The sequence below is a fragment of the Pezoporus flaviventris genome, unplaced genomic scaffold (genome assembly GCF_033815535.1).
Source record: "Pezoporus flaviventris isolate CSIRO_AGI_PZ_B2104156 unplaced genomic scaffold, CSIRO_AGI_Pfla_v1 ptg000015l, whole genome shotgun sequence".
Lineage (NCBI taxonomy): Eukaryota > Metazoa > Chordata > Aves > Psittaciformes > Psittacidae > Pezoporus > Pezoporus flaviventris.
Window position 1 is genome coordinate 12,850,432 of NW_026892563.1, and position 20,783 is coordinate 12,871,214.

General features: G+C 43.7%; 1 protein-coding gene across 1 annotated transcript in view; it reads right to left on the reverse strand.

Annotated features, from left to right (window-relative positions):
* Positions 1-20,783, reverse strand: part of PDXK (pyridoxal kinase) — a 55,574-nt gene that overhangs the window by 18,083 nt on the left and 16,708 nt on the right. The window contains exon 2 of the mRNA XM_061453463.1: positions 11,364-11,418. Within this exon, the coding sequence (XP_061309447.1) occupies positions 11,364-11,418 (55 nt within the window). The remainder of the gene's footprint in view (positions 1-11,363; positions 11,419-20,783) is intronic.

Consider the following 20,783-nt stretch of genomic DNA (forward strand, 5'->3'; position numbering starts at 1 on the left):
CAGGGTCCATGTCACACTGATCCTCCACTGAAAGAGGGAAATAAATACGGAAACAAAATGTTAGGTAGTGGCCCAGCTTAACTCAGGAATTGGAAAATTACCTACACAGGGCACGAACTCTGCAGCAATGACTTCCAAGGGTACTTAGAGGAACCTTTTTACCACCTGGTAACACATTTAATACAACCTAATCACACAATAGCTGGAGTAAAAAAAAAAAGTCTTACGGGAACTCCCAGCAATTCACACAGAAGAAAAATGGTAATGCCTTCACTGGATCTGCAGAGAACTGTGATTTCAGTAGGAGTGGAATCATGTTTGAGTAAAAAGAAAGAAACAAAATCAAAACTGGCAGCAAGATGGGAACAACCCTAAAGCCTTTCCTCAGGGTAACTTCATGTACCATTATGAACAAGCGGCAAATCCTATGACCCTGCTTTTATCCCACTCTCCTAGTGGAACCAAATAACAGCTTCTCTAGAGAGACAGAATAAAAAGTCAGTTACTTACATTCAAAAAAAAGGGCTTCACTAGCTGAAAGATGGATAATCTGGGGTCCCAGGGAAAGGGACCGTCTTGAGAGGGGAAAGGCAAAAAAGAAGAAAGCTGAGTCTTCCTTGTTTGGTTACAAAACCACAAAGTAACTCCCATCAGTGCTGGACTGAGGTAGCAGAGAGAACACTGAAAATCATGATACAGCTGTCTAAAACTGCACTTGGCTCAGTCTAACTGCATTAGTCTCCCCAGTTAGTAATAATTTTAAACACACAGGTAAACACATAAACATCTTTATACCCCTATGCTTATCTGTGCTACAGCCTTTTATTTCAATTAAATGTTATATATTTGCATTTAGCAGATAAGGGAATGAAGAACAGAGAAGATATTATGACTCTTGTCACTTATCCCTCTAAAATGATGAATGTATTCATTAGACTTCAAGGAAATATCTTGGTTCATGTGTATAAAAAATAAAGAAACCCAGAATCACAACCAAGAGAGCAGCTAATACTGCACCAAATATGAATTTACGTACTTTTATTTCTTGCCTTCTTCCACTGATACATTTGGGTATTTTTGCTTTGGAATGTATTTATAAGCCTCTTAATTACTTTCAAAAACAAGGAGAAAAGAATATAAAACCCAGGCATACCAGGAAAAAAAACAAAAAAAGAAAAAAAAAACAACCCAAACCAAACACCCCCTGCCTCAAAAAACCAAACAAGCTACCACTTAAGAATAGTAAGGCATGTAAGATTTGTTTTCCAACCCAGAACATTCTGTTCTGACATTTGAGTTCCTCCTGTAGCTCTCCCAGCAAAACTATTCCAAGTGGTTTCAATAACCACGTATTTTACATGGGAAAAAAGGAAGGAAGATCTGTCATTTAAGGCACATGATGGGCAGGCTATCTGGTCCCAGCTGTGTTATAAAATCCACATGCAAACTCTGGCAAACAACCCGGCCTAAACATGAATTAATCTTCAGCTACCACGGGGCCTTCAACAAAACTAGAAATACAGTACCAAATTCTCCACTGGATTTTTTACAGATGGTCAGTGTGGGAGTAAAATACTACCAGTGTTATGCATGAGTGGAGATCTTTTCGTCCCACATTCCACAGGTGTGAATGACTCTATATGGGTGGTAGACTGTGAAGAACCACAGCAGCAAGACATAATTTTTTATGTATTAGACCTTCCAGCCAACCTAACCACCCACTACACACCCACTAAGTGGAAAAGTGTTCTGCTTGAAAATAAAGCACTGGGGAAAAAAAAAAACAACAACAAAAACAAACAACACACTATTTGTTCTGGAGCAGTTTCAAATGTATGATTTGGATGGCAAAGTAAGCACGTTATATGCTTACCATTAACTAACCAATTAAAAACTAAATTGCAAATCACTGAAGAACTAAAAATGCACTCCCAAAAATCAACAACACACTATTTGTTCTGGAGCAGTTTCAAAGGTACAATTTGGATGGCAAAGTAAGCACATTATATGCTTACCATTAACTAACCAATTAAAAACTAAATTGCAAATCAGTGAAGAACTAAAAATGTACCCCCAAAAATCAACAACAAAAAATATATCAAATCTAGATTTTTATTTCTGCACATCAGATGATGAGATACTCCTGCAAACAATACAGTAAAATAGCACAGAATCTTTGTAGTTGCATGACAGCTTCTTTTATTTGTATGTGAAGCATGATGCCATTCAAGGGTGAGTCACTCTTATGATTAGTTCCTCACTAAGCAACATGACAAACTGTTCTCCCAGGGGGACTGATTTAAAGCGCATTTTCCAAATTTCAGGATTATCAGAGACTAAAGAAACCTGGATTTTCTGAGCAGGAGTCAGCAGAAATAGGCCATGGGTATCATACTAATTTAAAGACAGGGCAAAAAAAAACCAGTAATGATTCACCAAAGAAAGCCTGTTAGTCATAAATTCTCTCTGCATTTTGCCTTTTGCTGACATGACCAGGTTTAAAGATGAGTATGAGGAAACCAAAAACACCATGTCCAAAATCTTACACACTTTGCTCCCTGTGACCCTCTGGTATGTGGCCTTCTTTCAGAAACGAAAGGTCACAGCTAGATTTTGGAGCAGAAATTTGACCTTCAGCTTTAAGGATGACCACAGAAAGGGCTGTCATAGAAAAATAAGACAGAAAATAAGACAGAAAACTCAAGTTATCTTCACCCATTCATCCAGCATGATTCCTGTGTACTGGGGTACTGCTCCCCACACAAGCCACAGTCCAGCACAGCAGTTTCTATTCATTAATCCCTGAAGCTGTACACTGACTTACAGTTATTAGTGCAAGTTGGTGTGCTGGCGTGTTTAAATGTTCAAGCTTGGAAAAGCCTTCCTATGAGGCCACCACATGTTCCTACGTGCCTCTGTCAAACAGGAGGTGCAACATCACTGGGTCTAGAATCTATCCTTCAATTTAAGAAAGGGTATAAAGGGTTTCATGGAAAAACTGCAGTGTTATAAAACCAGACCTGTCATATAAAGGAATATGTGCCCTTCCTTTCTTTTCTGTTCCTTCCTCTTCCAGCCAAATGACCAATGTTACTAAATATAATCTTTTCTTCACACATGGCAAGTGCTAAACACTCACCATATTGTGATTTTTTTCTGAAAACTCTGCTTCCCAAAGTCATGAGGTTCTGCAGCAATCTTTGGGTTTCTTTTAATGCATTTACTAAGACAATCAAGACTACAAGGGGAGGAGGAAGAGGGAATAAAACAGAAGTGACTCCTAAACACCAGGAGACAAAAAAGTTCTCAATATATTAAAGACTTGTGATTTTTGAGACAGTTTTGGTGTTGGGATGTTCCTACAGGCCTTCTGGAGGTGAAGGGTGGGGAGATGATCACTGATTGGTTCCTTCTACTATCTTCATTGTCTGCCAAACCTTGAATGAAGCACTGGTAACCTTTCTCCAGATGTGAGACTATTAAAAAAAAATCTTCCTTCTTTTCTAAGAACCTGGTCATCCTATTGGCAACATAATTTCCCTACCTTCAGACGCATTCAGTTTATGGTCCAATAAAACATCTTCTAAGCTCATTTAACACCCTGTAAAGCTAATTTAATCTTGTAGCTGAAAGCCAACAAATGACAGGTGCTCATCCATTTTGAGTGCCAAGTTATTTCACGTGAAAAAAATTGCTTAATTTCTGGAAGATTACCATAGTTTTACCCAGCTATCAAACACGTAACAACAAAACCCCCAAAGCTGCAAAACTAAATACATTAAGGAAACATAAAGAAGACATAAGTCGCGTCTAAGTAGGTCTTAAAAACATGAGAGAACCTTTGTATTGTGCCAAAGGGGACAAGCAAAATAAACAGCTTTTTGCCTAAGCACGGCAAGACCCCCACGCCTTGTTTAATTACTACCTCTTTCGTGCCTTTCCTCAACAAGCAGATATGGCTTTCTAGCTACCTTTGAAACATTCATTTCGTATTCCCAGGGGGGCACTGAATTCCTCCCAAGATAGGAACATCTTACAGCATTCTGAAAGCTGCATGGAGCTCAACATAGTAAAAGAGAATAGAAGCTTCCTGGTCTACTCTCTATTCTGAATCAGTTTATTAATACAGCTGTATGGGTGAGATACTAGTAAAGTATTGCAACTTTCGTTGTTTGGCGATTATTTGTTTGTTTGGTGTCCTGGGTTCAGCAGTAGCAGTCATTTTTTCTCCTTTTTAGTTGCTGCTTCAGCGCTGTGTTTTTGACTTTTGGCCTGGGAACAGCACTGATAACACCTATGTTTTTAGTTACTGCTCAAATGTTTAGTCTGGCCAAGAACATTCTGAGTCTCATGCTTTGCCAGGGAGGAGGGGAAGCCAGGAGGAAGCAGAGACAGGACACCTGACCCAAACTAGCCAAAGAGGTATTCCATACCACAGCACGTCATGGCCAAGGTGTAATTGAGAGTTACCCGGAAGAGCTAGTCCACTGCTTGGTCGGGCTGGGTATCAACGAGTGGTATTGTATTCTCTTCCCTTGTTATTTCCCTTATCATTATTATTACTGGTGGTAGGAGCAGTGGTTTGTGTTATACCTTAGTTACTGGGCTGTTCTGATCTCAGCCTGTGGGAGTTACATTCTTTCGATTCTCCTCCCTGTCCCTCCGGGAGCGGGGAGGGGGGGGAGAAAGGGGGGGAGTGAGGGAGCAGGCTGTGTGGGTTACTGACTGCACTTAAACCACGACAGTTCTTTTTGGCACCCAAGGTGGGGCTGGAAAGGTTGAGATAACGACAGATCTGACTGGAGTGTGTCTAATCATATTTGTGATAAGCATTCATTGTTTCAGATTAATAGTCACTTGTCACAATGCTGATTTATTGGCTCTCAAAGTTGTTATTCCTGATCTCACAGTTTCAGTATGTCATACCTTACTTCCATCTGGTATTTGCTGTGTGTTTATCAGGTGGGGGGCTTGGGCTAAGGTTCTTGTCTCATTGTACTTCATGGTAATGACTTGTAATACAATAGAATCATTGATTATGAAACTGATCTGGCTTATGATCCGAGTGTAGTCACCACCTTTATACTTTGGGAGGTATATAATAGAAGTGCTTAGCAATTACACATCTTTTTTCTCCTTCTCGGGTGGTCAACCTGTGAAGGAGACGTTCTGTTACTCTCCCCACCCTACCCCTCCCAGACCGTTTACAGCGTCTAATCAGGAGTCATCATCACATGACGAAGAAGAAGCAGAGGTAACTTCTTGACCTCGGACCTCAACCAAGCTACAGAATATGCAAAAAGATTTTACCCGTCAACCAGGGGAGCACATCATCACCTGGTTACGCCGATGCTGGGACAATGGGGCTGACGGTCACAAACTAGAAGGTACAGAAGCCAAGCAGCTGGGATCACTTGCTAGAGAAGGGGGAACTGACAAAGCAATTGCAAGAGAGAAAAAGTCCCTCAGCCTCTGGAGCAGCTCTTGGCGGCTGTGAAAGAAAGGTTTCCATATGAGGATGATGTCATGATTCGTTTGGCCAAGTGGACTACTTTAGAGAAAGGCATCCAGTCTCTGAGGGACTCAGACATTGTAGAAATGATCTATCACATCAAGCTGAATAACGGGGATACACCCATAGACCCAGATGAAGTCGAATGTACACGACCCATGTGGCGAAAACTTACACGGAATGCACCGTCATCATATGCCCATTCATTGGCAACAGTAACCTGGAATGACATAGTACCACTAACAGTGGATGAAATGGTTCATAAACTCCGAGAGTTCGAAGACAATCTCACCCCCTCCCTCATCTCAGTTGTGGAAAAACTGTCCCAGGACCTCAGACAATTGAGGGACGATCTATCTGATCTATCCAGCTCCTCACGTGTACCAACACACGTCTCAGCTGTTAACAAAAGGCATCCTACGGTTCAAGAGAGAAGATACAGAAGGTATACATCATGGGCCACTCTATGGTTTTACCTGAGGGATCATGGAGAAGGCATGACGAAGTGTGATGGAAAACCTACTTCAGCTTTGGAGGAATGGGTACGTGAATTGAAGAGGAGAACAAAGGTCAAGGATGTTCATCCCACAAAAGCTGCAGCTTCAGTCTCTGGTGAGCAGGTTCCCAGATGGAGTGGAAGAGCTGATTTTACTCCAGCTCCTGTGATAAAGAAGAACAATCCCTTTCTACAAGACCTAAGTGTCCAACGTTGTGATGACTATTAGAGGGGCCCTGCCTCCAGCCAGGTGGAGGTAGGGAACAATCGGATTTACTGGACTGCGTGGATCAGGTGGCCTGGCACATCAGTCCCACAGAAGTATAAGGCTCTAGTAGATACCGGTGCACAGTGTACCCTGATGCCATCAAGCTGTCAAGGGGTGGAACCCATCTATATTTCTGGAGTGACAGGAGGATCCCAAGAGTTGACTGTGCTGGAGGCTGAAATCAGCCTGACTGGGAGGGAATGGCAAAAGCACCCTATTGTGACTGGTCCAGAGGCTCCATGCATCCTCACCATAGACTACCTCAGGAGAGGGTACTTCAAAGACCCAAAACGGTACTGATGGGCTTTTGGTATTGCTGCTTTGGAGACTGAGGAAATTGAGCAGCTGTCCACCTTGCCTGGTCTCTCAGAGGATCCTTCTGTTGTGGAGTTGCTGAAGGTCAAAGAACAACAAACGCCAATCACGACCACAACAGTGCACCAGCGGCAATATCTCACCAACCGGGACTCCCTGATTCCCATCCATCAGCTGATCCGTAGACTGGAGAGTCAGGGAGTGATCAGCAGGACCCGCTCGCCCTTTAATAGCCCCATATGGCCAGTGCGAAAGCCTAATGGATAGTGGAGACTAACAGTAGACTATCGTGGCCTGAATGAAGTCACACCACCATTGAGTGCTGCCGTACCGGACATGCTAGAACTTCAGTATGAACTAGAGTCAAAGGCAGCCAAGTGGTATGCCACGATTGATATTGCCAATGCATTTTTCTCCATTCCTTTGGCAGCAGAGTGCAGGCCACAGTTTGCTTTTACTTGGAGGGGCATCCAGTACACGTGGAACCGACTGCCCCAGGGGTGGAAACACAGCCCTACCATTTGCCATGGACTGATCCAGACTGCACTGGAACAGGGGCAAGCTCCAGAACACCTGCAATACATTGATGACATTATTGTGCAGGGCGATACAGCGGAAGAAGTCTTTGAGAAAGGGAGGAAAATAATCCAAATCCTGCTGAAAGCCGGTTTTGCCATAAAATGGAGTAAGGTCAAGGGACCTGCACAGGAGATTCAATTTCTGGGAATAAAATGGCAAGACGGACGTCACCAGATCTCCACAGATATGATCAATAAGGTAACAGCAATGTCTCCACCAACTAATAAGGAAGAAACGCAAGCTTTCTTGGGTGCTGTGGGGTTCTGGAGAATGAACATCCTAAATTACAGTTCGATTGTAAGCCCTCTCTATCATGTGACCCAGAAGAAAAATTATTTTAAATGGGGTGCTGAACAACAACAAGCCTTTGAGCAAATTAAACGCGAGATAGTTCATGCAGTAGCTCTTGGACCAGTCCGGACCTGGCCAGATGTAAAAAAATGTACTATACACTGCGGCTGGGGAGAATGGTCCTACCTGGAGCCTCTGGCAGAAAGCTCCAGGGGAGACTCGAGGTCGACCCCCCGGCTTTTGGAGTCGGGGATACAAAGGATCTAAGGCCAGCTATACCCCAACTGAGAAAGAGATACTGGCAGCCTATGAAGGGGTTCGAGCTGCTTCAGAAGTGATTGGCACTGAAGCACAGCTCCTCCTGGCACCCCGGCTGCCCGTGCTGGGCTGGATGTTCAAAGGCAGGGTCTCCTCCACACATCATGCAACCAATGCTACATGGAGTAAGTAGGCTGCACTAATTACACAATGAGCTTGAGTAGGAATTCCCAGTTGTCCAGGCATTCTAGAAGTCATCATGGACTGGCCAGAGGGCAAAGATTTTGGAATGTCACCAGAGGAGGAGGTGATGCGCGCTGAAGGGGCCCCACCATATAATAAACTGTCAGAAAGTGAAAAACAGTATGCCTTGTTTACTGATGGGTCCTGTCCTATTGTGGGAAAGCATCGGAGATGGAAGGCTGCTGTATGGAGTCCTCAACAATAAGTTGCAGCAATTGCTGAAGGAGAGGGTGAATCGAGTTGGTTTGCCGAGGTGAAAGCCATCCAGCTGGCCGTGTATATTGCTGAACAAGAAAAGTGGCCAGTACTTTATACTGACTCATGGATGGTGGCAAATGCCCTGTGGGGGTGGTTGCAGCAAGAGAAGCAGAGCAACTGGCAACGCAGAGGTAAACCCATCTGGGCTGCTGCAATGTGGCAAGACATCGCTGCCTGGGTGCAAACTTGGTGGTGAAGGTATGCCATGTAGATGCCCATGTACCTAGGAGTTGGGCCACTGAGGAACACCAAAACAAACAACAAATGGATAAAGCTCCTAAGATTGAAGTGGCTCAGAGGGACTTAGATTGACAACATAAGGGTGAATTATTTTTGGCCCGGAGGGCCCATGACACTTAAGGCCATCAGGGCAGAAATAAACATACAGATGGGCTCATGATCAAGGGGGGGACTTAACAATGGACACTATTGCCCAGGTTATTCATGACTGTGAAACATCCTGCAATTAAGCAAGCCAAATGGTTAAAGCCTCTTTGGTATGGAGGACGATAGTTGAAGTATAAATATGGGGAGGCCTGGCAGATTGACTATATCACACTGCCACCAACCTGCCAAGGCAAGCGCCATGTGCTTACCATGGTGGAAGCAACCACCGGGTGGCTGGAAACATACGCTGTGCCCCATGCCACTGCCCGGAACACCATCCTGGGCCTTGAGAAACAGATTTTGTGGCAGCATGGCACCCCAGAGAGGACTGACTCAGACAATGGGACTCATTTCCGGAATAACCTTATAGACATTTGGGCCAAAAAGCATGGTATTGAGTGGGTACATCACAACACCTACCATGCACCAACCCCTGGGAAAACTGAACAGTACAATGGGCTGTTAAAACTACACCGAGAGCAATGGGTGGTGGAACTTTCAAGCACTGGGGGACACACTTCCCAAAGGCCACCTGGTTGGTCAACACCAGAGGATCTGCCAACAGGGCTGGTCCAGCCCAGTCAGAACTTTTACATATTGTAGAGGGGGACAAAGTTCCCATGGTGCATATGAAGAATTTGCTGGGGAAGACAGTCTGGGTTATTCCTGCTTCAGGTAAAGGCAAACCCACTCGTGGGATTGCTTTTGCTCAGGGAACTGGATATACTTGGTGGGTAATGTGGGAAGTCCGATGTATACCTCAAGGGGATTTGATTTTAGGGGAAAACAGCCAGTGAACTCAATTGTATGCTGTTGCCTGCTATGTAATACTTTTATAGCCCACCAACTAGATGTCTTCAGATCACCAGTGACTGGCCCCGACTTCCCTCCGACCATTATCCCAACAGAGAATGAACTTCGATAGAACCAGATGAGTTCTGTGGTAAAGGAACGATCAGCATCAACAGGCAATGATCCAACACTGCACACAGCCTCTCCTGCCCCAAAAGACTGTTACATGAGATGGAATCCAACATCACGGACCCAATGGACTCAGCAGCTTCATAGGGATTGGTCCATGCATTAAGGAATGATCTGTGTGTGTGTGTGTGTGTGTGTACGTGTGTACGTGTGTACGTGTATATACATATATATATATATATAAAAAAGAGCGATGGTATACTGAAAACGTGGGATCTGAGCATGACGTGAATGGTATGGAATAAGGGGTGGATACTGTCCTGAGCTCAGCAGTAGCAGTCACTTTTTTCTTCTTAGTTGCTGCTTCAGTGCTGTGTTTTTGACTTTCGGCCTGGGAACAGCACTGATTTCTAGTTACTGCTCAAATGTTTAGCCTGACCAAGGACTTTCTGAGTCTCATGCTTTGCCAGGGAGGAGGGGAAGCCAGGAGGAAGCAGAGACAGGACACCTGACCCAAACTAGCCAAAGAGGTATTCCATACCACAGCACGTCATGGCCAGGGTGTAATTGAGAGTTACCCGGAAGGGCTAGTTCACTGCTCGGTCGAGCTGGGTATTGCCGGGTGGTATTGTACTCTTTTCCCTTGTTATTTCCCTTATCATTATTATTACTGGTGGTAGGAGCAGTGGTTTGTGTTATACCTTAGTTACTGGGCTGTTCTTATCTCAGCCCATGGGAGTTACATTCTTTTGATTCCCCCGTCCCTCCGGGAGTGGGAGGGAGGAGGTGGGGGGAGAAAGGGGAGAGTGAGTGAGCTGCATGGGTTATTGGCTGTACTTAAACCACGACATTTGGTTTTGTTTGATTGCTATTGAGGGGAGGGCTATTGAGTGGGAGGGGCATTTGAGGGGTTTTTTATTTGGTTTTTGGTCAGTTGTTTTATGGGGTTTTGTTTTGTTGGTTGGTTGGGGATTTTTTGGGCAGGGTGTTTTTGGTTGGTTTGTTGCTGGTTTTTTTGCTCTTTTCCAAGATGTTAAGGTCAGAGTTTATTCCTGGAGTTTATTCCTGGATTACTTCTAGAATTCCTTTATCTAGAATAGATCTCCCCACAACCAGCCTGCCAAAACCAGGACAGTAGATCTGCCTCGATCCAGAAGTGTAAAGTCACTTGGAACTCCGTTATGGGTGAAAGGCGTTGCTAAAATAAACATAGATTTCAGCTTTCTATTTAAAAATTAAGTCTTCTAGCACTGTGAGTCTGAAAGTATTATGTGAGTGCATCATGTTCAGGCTAAGAACCCAAGTGAAAATACACCCAAATGCATTAACACCCCATTCCCTTCCTCCCTTCAGAATGTAATTTAGGATACTTGCTAGCCAATCTGGTTGGGCAGAAAAAGAGAGAAAACATTATGTCTAGCTCAGTAGTCTTCTGATGTTTGGGTTGGTAATATGATTATGAGTGTCATGGGGCCATAAGGTGCAGAAAACAGTACTGAAGACTCCCTTGTTCATGGAGTGAACATGCCTGCAGAGTGAACATGCCTGCACATACCTGCATAGATGTCAGTACTTGTGTTCTTTCATTGTCTGACTTTAATTAGATTACTGACTAACAAAAGAAGTAGCAGAAGAGGACATTACCACCTAATCCCAAATCCAGACTTCCGTGAGGCTTGAAAACATGAAAATTACATTTCTGTCCTATATCGTGAAAGTGTGACTGAAAACATAAATCTGATCTCCTTTCTACTGTCCTGTGATGAGGTGAGCTACATGTTAAGTAGAGCTGAGACACTGTGGGATGGTATTTGAAGATGCATATAAAATTTTACCTGTATGATTTGAAAACTGAACAGAGTTCACCGTATCAACTTCAAATCCCAAAACCTGTAACAGAACACAGGAATATTTTTTTTAATAACACGTTTGTTAATACATCATCAAAATCACAAAAACACAAGAAAGGATTCTTATTTCACAGTGCAGATTTAGAAATCTTAAGTGTTGGTTTAAAATGAAAGCTGAGTCAACATACAAAAGCCGTAGTGAGGAATAATGTAGGTACCCAGACTGAGCCTTCCTGCAGACATGCGGCCGTGCAGGTCTCTGGCTGCAGTAAATGCCTCAGCCCGGCACTTGTACTGGATGGAGCCAGTGGCACTGCTTGTGTGCGGTGTGAGTGAATAAATGATCTGCTCAGGCAGGCGGCTGAACTGAGGGAGGACGTAGAAAGGCTGAGAGCCATCAGAGAATGTGAAAGTGAAATACATCGGTGGAGCCACACCCTAAGGCAAGGGAAGTGGTTGAACAAGTGATGGATTCCCTTCCCTCCTACCATCAGATAGAAGGAATGAACTTAAGGGACAAGGAGGTATGGAGGGAGGTCCCTCCTCGGAGAGGTAAGCAAAAACCCTCGCATTCCCTTTCTCCCTCCCAGTTGCCCTTGAGTAACAGGTATGAGGTCTTGGAACTACAGGGCCAGGTAAATGGAGATGGAGGGGTAAATCTATCTAGTGAGTCACCTAGGGCTTGTCACTCACCCCCATGCCTTAGAACTTCCTCAAAGAAGAAGAAAAGAAGAGTAATTGTGGTGGGTGACTCCCTTCTGAAGGGAACAGAATGGCCCATTTGTCGACCAGATCCATCCCACAGGGAAGTCTGCTGCCTACCTGCGGCTCAGATTAGAGATGTTAAAAGGAAACTCTCTGATCTGGTGCAGCCCTCTGACTACTATCTGCTGCTGGTTTTTCAGGTGGCAGTGATGAAATTATTACAAGGAGGGCAAGGGTAATGAAGAGAGACTTCAGGGCCCTGGGACAGCTGGTTAGAGGGTCTGAAGCGCAAGTGGTGTCTGCCTCCATACCTGTTACAAGCAAGGGTGAAGAGATAAATAGGAAGAGTCTGCAGATTAATGTATGGCTACGTGACTGGTGCCAAAGGCAGGGTTTTGGGTTTTTCAATCATGGGCTGCTATATGAGACACCTGGTTTGCTGGTAGCAGGTGGGATACACCAGTCCCAGAGGGAAAAGGTTTTTGGGGCAGGAGTTAGCAGGGCTCATTGACAGGGCTTTAAACTAGATATGAAGGGGAAAGGGGAGATAAGTGGGCCTGTTAGGGACAAGCCCAAGAGAAACATGCTAGGGCTTGAAGGATGGCTGACTAGGGAGGACTCTCAATCTATTGCTTCATTTGAGGGAAAGGATAGTTGTTTAGACCCTGTCCTGAAGGGGAAAAAGGTACCAGGGCAAGAGTTAGCAGAGCTCACTCACAGAGCTTTAGGTTAGATTCAAAGTGTGAGGGGGTTGTAGCTGGGTTTGAACTAGTGGGGCATTGTTCTAGTATTAATGAAGACCAGAAGGCCTCCCACCTCCCAGGGGTGCCACTAGCGTGCTCTGCTTGCTCCCTGAAATGCCTGTACACCAATGCACGCAGCATGGGGAATAAACAGGAGGAGTTAGAAGTCTGTGTGCGGTCTAAAGGTTATGACCTGGTGGCAGTTACAGAGACATGGTGGGACAGCTCACATGACTGGAATGTGGCCATGGATGGCTATGTCCTTTTTAGGAAAGATAGGTCAGCAAAGCGAGGTGGTGGAGTTGCTCTTTATGTGAAAGAGCGACTACAATGTATTGAGTTCTGTCCAGGGGCAGATGGGGAGCAAGTGGAAAGTCTGTGGGTACGAATTAAGGGACAGGCTGGTACGGGTGATACAGCTGTGGGGGTCTATTATAGACCTCCTGATCAGGATGAAGGAGTTCATGAGGCTTTCTACAGGCAACTGAAAGCAGCCTCACAACTACATGCCTTGGTCCTCATGGGGGATTTTAACTACCCCGATATTTGCTGGAAGACTTACACAGCCAATCACTCACAGTCTAGGAGGTTCCAGTGCATTGATGATAACTTCTTAATGCAAATGGTGGACGAACCAACTAGGAGAGGAGCGCTGCTGGATCTAGTACTCACCAACAAGGAGGGTCTGGTTGAAGCGGTGATGGTCAATGGCAGCCTTGGCTGCAGTGACCATGAGATGGTGGAGTTTAGGATCCTGTGTGGGAGGAATAGAATACCTAGCAAGGCCACATTTCTGGATTTCCGAAGGGCCAACTTTGGCCACTTCAATCAATTGCTAAGGGAAGTCTCATGGGAAAGGGTACTAGGTGGTAAAGGGGCTCAAGATAGTTGGTCAGCATTCAAGGACCACTTCTTCCAAGCTCAGGATCAGAGTATCCCAATGGGTAGGAAGTCAAGTAGGGGAGCCAGGAGACCAGCATGGTTAAACAAGGAACTGCTGAGCAAACTCATGCGGAAAACGAGAATCTATGGATTATGGAAGGAGGGGCTGGCCACTTGGGAGGAATATAGGACAGTTGTCAGAGGATGTAGAGAGGCAATTAGGACAGCTAAGGCCTCCTTGGAACTTAATCTTACAAGTCGGGTTAAGGACAATAGAAAGGGCTTCTTCAAACACATAGCAAATAAAACTAACACAAGAAGCAGTATAGGCCCACTGCTGAACGAGGTGGGTGCCCTGGAGACAGAGGATATAAAGAAGGCAGAGGTGCTGAATGCCTTCTTTGCCTCTGTCTTTACTCCTGCAGACCCTCCCCAGGGAACCCAGATTCCTATAGCCCCGGAAGGAGTCAGGATAAAGGAGGAGTTTGCTTTGGTGGATGAGGATTGGGTTAGGGATCAGTTAAGCAATCTGGACATCTATAAATCGATGGGTCCGGATGGAATACACCCACGGGTGCTGAGGGAGCTGGTGGAGGTCATTGCTGGGCCACTCTTCATCATCTTTGGTAAGTCGTGGGAAACAGGAGAGGTGCCTGAGGATTGGAGGATGGCAAATGTCACTCCAGTCTATAAGGGTAAGGAGGACCCGGTTAATTATAGACCAGTCAGCCTTACCTCCATCCCTGGAAAAGTGATGGAACAACTTATTCTTGACACCATCTCTAGACGTATCAAGGATAAGGGGGTCATTAAGAGCAGCCAACATGGTTTTACCAAGGGGAAGTCATGTTTGACCAACCTTATAGCCTCTTATGAGGAATTAACTAGGTGGATGGATGATGGTAGAGCGGTAGATGTGGTTTTTCTTGATTTCGGTAAGGCATTTGATACTGTCTCCCACAGCATCCTCATAGATAAGCTAAGGAAGTGTGGGCTTGATGATCAGGTAGTGAGGTGGATCAAGAACTGGTTGAAAGGAAGAAGGCAGAGAGTTGTGGTTAATGGGGCAGAATCTAGCTGGAGGTCTGTGACTAGTGGAGTCCCTCAGGGGTTGGTGCTGGGACCAGTGCTGTTTAATATTTTCATCAATGACCTGGATAAGGGAACTGAGTGTACCCTCAGCAAGCTCGCTGATGATACTAAACTGGGAGGAGTGGCTGACACACCAGAGGGCTGTGTTGCCATTCAGCGAGACCTGGACAGGTTGGAGAGTTGGGCGGAGAGGAACTTGATGAAATTCAACAAGGGCAAGTGTAGATTCTTGCATCTGGGGAAGAACAACCCCATGTACCAGTATAGGTTGGGGGTTGACCTGCTAGACAGTAGTGAAGGGGAAAGGGGCCTGGGGGTCCCGGTGGATAGGAGGATGACCATGAGCCAGCAATGTGCCCTTGTGGCCAAGAAGGCCGATGGCATCCTAGGGTGCATTAGAAAGGGTGTGGTTAGTAGGTCAAGAGAGGTTCTCCTCCCCCTCTACTCTGCCTTCGTGAGGCTGCATCTGGAATATTGTGTCCAGTTCTGGGCCCCTCAGTTCAAGAAGGACAGGGAATTGCTTGAAAGAGTCCAGTGCAGAGCCACAAAGATGATTAAGGGAGTGGAACATCTCTCTTATGAGGAGAGGCTGAGGGAGCTGGGTCTCTTTAGCTTGGAGAGGAGGAGACTGAGGGGTGACCTCATCAGTGTTTACAAATATGTAAAGGGTGAGTGTCAGGATGATGGAGCTAGGTTTTTTTCAGTGATGTCCAGTGATAGGACAAGGGGCAATGGGTGTAAACTGGAGCATAGGAGGTTCCATGTGAACATCAGGAAAAATTTCTTTACTGTGAGAGTGATAGAGCACTGGTTGCCCAGGGGGGTTGTGGAGTCTCCTACATTGGAGATATTCAAGGCCTGCCTGGACAAGTTCCTGTGTGATGTACTCTAGGTTACCCTGCTCTTGCAGGAGGGTTGGACTAGATGATCTTTTGAGGTCCCTTCCAACCCTTGGGATTCTGTGATTCTGTGGTACATTCAGCATAAACAAAAAATGCAGTACTTTCCTACAGCAGTGAACACGGAACAAAAGCGACATTGGAAACAGCATCAGAAAAACAGGGTTCTGGATCCGCTGGCTAGAGTCCATCTGGAGATAAGGATGGAGAGACTGGTCCAGCAGCAGGCACCAAAGACCTGAAGAAAGCCTTGGCTAATCTTTCTTAGCAAGAAAAGCAGTCTAAATTTCAAGGTTCTAAAAGAATGCAAAATATGGAGGGAAGATGAGAAAATGAACATGAGCCGGCAGTGTGCGCTTGCAGCCCAGAAAGCCAACCGTATCCTGGGCTGCATTAAAAGGAGCGTGACCAGCAGGTCGAAGGAGGTGATCCTGCCCCTCTACTCTGCTCTTGTGAGACCTCACCTGCAGTATTGCGTGCAGTTCTGGTGTCCTCAGGATAAAAAGGACATGGAACTGTTGGAACAAGTCCAGAGAAGGGCTACGAGGATGATCAGGGGACTGAAGCACCTCCCGTATGAAGACAGGCTGAGGAAGTTGGGGCTGTTCAGCCTGGAGAAGAGAAGGCTGCATGGAGACCTCATAGCAGCCTTCCAGTATCTGAAGGGGGCCTATAGGGATGCTGGAGAGGGACTCTTCATTAGAGACTGTAGTGACAGGACAAGTGGTAATGAGTTAAAACTTAAACAGGGGAAGTTTAGGTTGGATATAGGAAGGAAATTCTTTCCTGTTAGGGTGGTGAGGCACTGGAATAGGTTGCCCAGGGAGGTTGTGAATGCTCCATCCCTGGCAGTGTTCAAGGCCAGGTTGGACGAGGCCTTGGGTGATATGATTTAGTGTGAGGTGTCCCTGCCCATGGCAGGGGGGTTGGAACTAGATGATCTTAAGGTCCTTTCCAACCCTAACGATTCTATGATTCTATGAAGATGCTGTTAACATTTCAGAAAGCAAATCGTTCTAAAAGGGTGACAGAAGAATCTTAAAAGGGATCAGTGTTATGAGCCATACTTGGATGTCACAAGCAGTTTCTTTACAACTAAAAGAGAACAGAAAGAAATCACAGAGAATTAATTTGAGACATGATTAGGCAATGATAGGGAGAGAGCTCTTAAAAACACAAAGTAAAAAAGGCCCAAAGCATGCTTCAAAAACCACCTGCTACCTTGCATTACCAGCAATTCAAATATTGAAACATCCACGAATTTGCTACTACAATCAAGAAACTCATTCTTGTTGCCCAAAGAGAGCTAAATATAATGAAAATAAGAGCATCAAATAAGAAGAAAACTACTGAGGATTTTTAATCTAGCAGTATGCGCTTAATACAGACAGGTACTGCTGCTCAAGCCATTTTTAGACATTTTTATCTGCCATGAAAGAAATTCTAATGTAACAGTGATGTAACAGTCTGACATTTAGTATTTGTTTCCGCATCCTACTTGCTCTGAGTAAGAATTCTCCTCAAAAGAAGAGCTGCTATGTATGGCTCAGTGAGTCATACCAGGAGATAATAGTAATGATGCATCACTGTTTATGATCCACTTTCAGGCAATTTGCTGATGGGGGAGTGAATAAACGAAGCTTTTGCCAGTCACGTTTTTCACCGAGATGCACGCCTCTCCCTTTTAATCATGAAGGCAACCCCTTTACATGTATTAAAAATCTCTGGGTTTATGGTGCCAGGCATTAGGTTTTTGCTGTGCATGTACTTTCTTTTGCACATGAAAGCCATTAAGTGATAAGCCCTTATTTCAAACCCTGGGCCATTACAAGATGGAGGTACGTGCTGCAGCAGGTAGTCCCTTTTGTCCACAGCACTGCATTTCTGTCATTTCTGCAGCTCAGAGTCAACACAGGTCTTCACAAAGTCTCCTCTTTAATATACAATAGAGGTTTCTGTTAATTCCTAACCAAAACAAAAAAAGAAGTAATTTTACATTAATGATAGACATAATGGTGGGTTGTCTCAGCCTCAACAAGTTAAAATTAATTTCAGCTACTACTCTCACTCCAGGTTTTTGTTTCGCCTTTATTTTAAAGGCACAGGAATTAAAGGGGTGAGAACATGGCAATACCTTGGTTATTATTATCATAACCACTACATTGTTATGAACTTTGCACATGCTTTTCAAATAAATAAATGAGAACACTGCCTCTAACCAGACTGTCATCCCATATTCATTTCACCTCCCTGCAATGAACAAACTTAAGTAGTTCTTATTTCCTTCAAACGTCTTAGCAACAATTGTGAATTAATCCATTTCTCTCCAATATTCAGATCATGTCTCTCCAATTATTTAACACCCGACACTACAGAACATACTTACTATGATTTACTAACGAATGAGGTTTACACTTAGTGCTTTAGGGAAGAAGAACATTCATAAGTGCTTTGTAAGGAAGGCTGTTACTACAACACAGATAAGCACTGTAGCAGCTGATGGTCACCAAAAGAGCAGTCTTTCTTTACTGTCTCTACCAGCATCAGCTATCATTTGATTGAAAAATCAAGCTGTTCTGTAGGATCAGGGATTTTTGGTTTGTTTTGGCCAGTTAGTCTGCTTAGATCAGCAGAAGGGAAAATTCAAGGAAGACCACCTCTTCCAGAGACGGCAGGTGCCAGCCTAGCTGAGCTGTACACTTGGTAAAAGAAAGCTTCAAAAGCAAGTGCTTTTGAATAGTTGAGGAAAAGTCACAGACGGCTCAAATTCTGCAAGGGAGCTTGATATTCTCAATTTTCTCATCAGTGCAAAACTGGCTAAACAGCCTTTAAAGGTTTCCAGATAATCACTTACTAGTGTTAGACTACTCTGTCACAGTTTGTCATTTGCTCTAAAGTTTTGTTTAGAATAAACGTAGATGACTCATCTAACACACCTAATTACAAAACCCTCTAGTTCTGATTCAACCCCCAAAATAAGCTCCGTTAGTCCAAGGAATTGCATTAATGAGGATTCTTATCAAACCAGAGTAATTAAAAGACATATAAAATGTCATTTAAAAACAAAGTAGAATTATAACCTCTAATTAGTACTACCTTTGAAATAAGAGCAACAGATGTTAAGGTCTAGGCTTAGTAAAGAGTATTAAAATAATCAGAAAGAATGTTTAAGTCATGGCAAGCCAGCACATGTTTGCTACTAAGGAAAACTGCATTGAAAAGTCATGGAATTTAGTCATCAGATGGCCTGAAAACAAGGTATATTTGAGTGCTAAAAGCAACTTTTGACAGCAATCACCTCTTCTACCACTACAGAGAAAACTGTGTCTTAATTTTGGTTTGCTTAGTTCATTTTAACAAGCTTGTCATTTCAAGTGAATATGGAAAAGTTATTTTTCTCCTTAAACTGATTAAATAACAATACTAGTAACTATCATCCTTGCATATCTAAATGACCATACGTATCTGAAACAGTTTGATTCATGGAATAATAAATACTTTCCTCACTTCCAAAAGGCACTGTATTCAGAAGATGTCTTGTTAGATCTTTTTAATATATACTTGTATTTTTAATTTCTTGGGCAGAGCTAACTAAAAGCATCGATTCTGAATTTCTGCCCAAACCAGAGGTTAAAGAAATCTTAAGCGAATTTTAACTACCTAATTAAAAATACATTCTTTTCACATGTACAGACCTAGAAAACTGAGATCAGAGCAAGTGTACTGAATCAGATAAATCATGATAAAAAAAAGTCTCTCATATCTGCACACTAAAGTACCAAATATCACCTGAAAACATGACTAAACTCAATTATTTATATAAAAATTATTGTTTGTTGATGTGAAAAACATTTAAATTACTTATTTTAATTCATTAAAATCAACCCGCTCTAGGTACTGATGTTTTTTTTTCCTACATACACAAAAAACCCTCTCCATGTTTCTGAAATAAATACATACATGCCAGTTAAATTGTCACCTCACCACCTTTCCATATCTTACGAGCAATAAAAATGCTGTAATTCAGCAAAGACCGCAAGCGAAACAGTAAATAAATACGAAGTCAGATCTATACAGTAGTTTTGTGGCTTTCAGTCAACAAAGGACAAATTCAAACTGGTAATGGTTTATCAAGGTCCACTGGAATACTCAATTGTCTCTACAGTCTGGTTAAAATAATACAGAAGCCACAAGTAGCACTTTGCCAGGTCTACCTGTGTGACAGATGCCTTTATCGATACCAATAGTTTCACCTCATACTCCTTGATGCACTACTTTCCCTCTGCTTCCTGAACTCCTCTGCATATCAGTCTACCACATTTGCAAAATGACTGAAGTTTGGGTGTTAAAACTGTCTTTTTTTGCGTGTGTGTGGGCGTGTGTGTTCCTTGCCCCTCTGAGTAAATAAACTGAAGGCACTCACTTCACTTGGATTTTACCAATGGCAGCACTAATGCCTTCAAATCCTATTTGATTAGTGTGAGAACTGAGCTTACTATGAAATGGACATAATGCTCTAGAACAGCTTGTAAATAAACCTGTGTTACTTCTCCTCCTTGCTAAAAAAAAAAAAAAAAAAGGATCCTGCAGTGATACTTATGCCTGTCATTTTAGAAATGTAGATTAAGGCAGATATTTTGCAAATGTCCAGAGCTCCAGTTGCCAAGGATGCACATCACCTACATAATCATTATCCCCCGTTTTGGATGATCTGGTCTCTTACAGGCCCTCTAGTAAAGAACAATTCCTGGTTTCCGTGCTCTCCCTCTGCTGTCATTCTGTGTAAGTATCATTAGCCCACAGAACTGAAAATCCTGGGCAAATCTAAACCCGTAGCCAGTCTGGGGGAGAATGATAAGCACTCTTCAAAGGAAAACAGTAACTGAGTTCATCCTAAATTTCTCAGCCTCCAGAGTCAGCACATGTCAAACAACATTCTTCACAAGACCCAAACTAAGGTTGCCTACAACACATCATGTAGTGACATTTATTGTAATTGAAATCTGAAAGGAAAATGGCAAATCCAATATATTTTTTAAGTATCTTCAAGCAAAGGAGACAGAACTGTTACATTTCTAAAAATA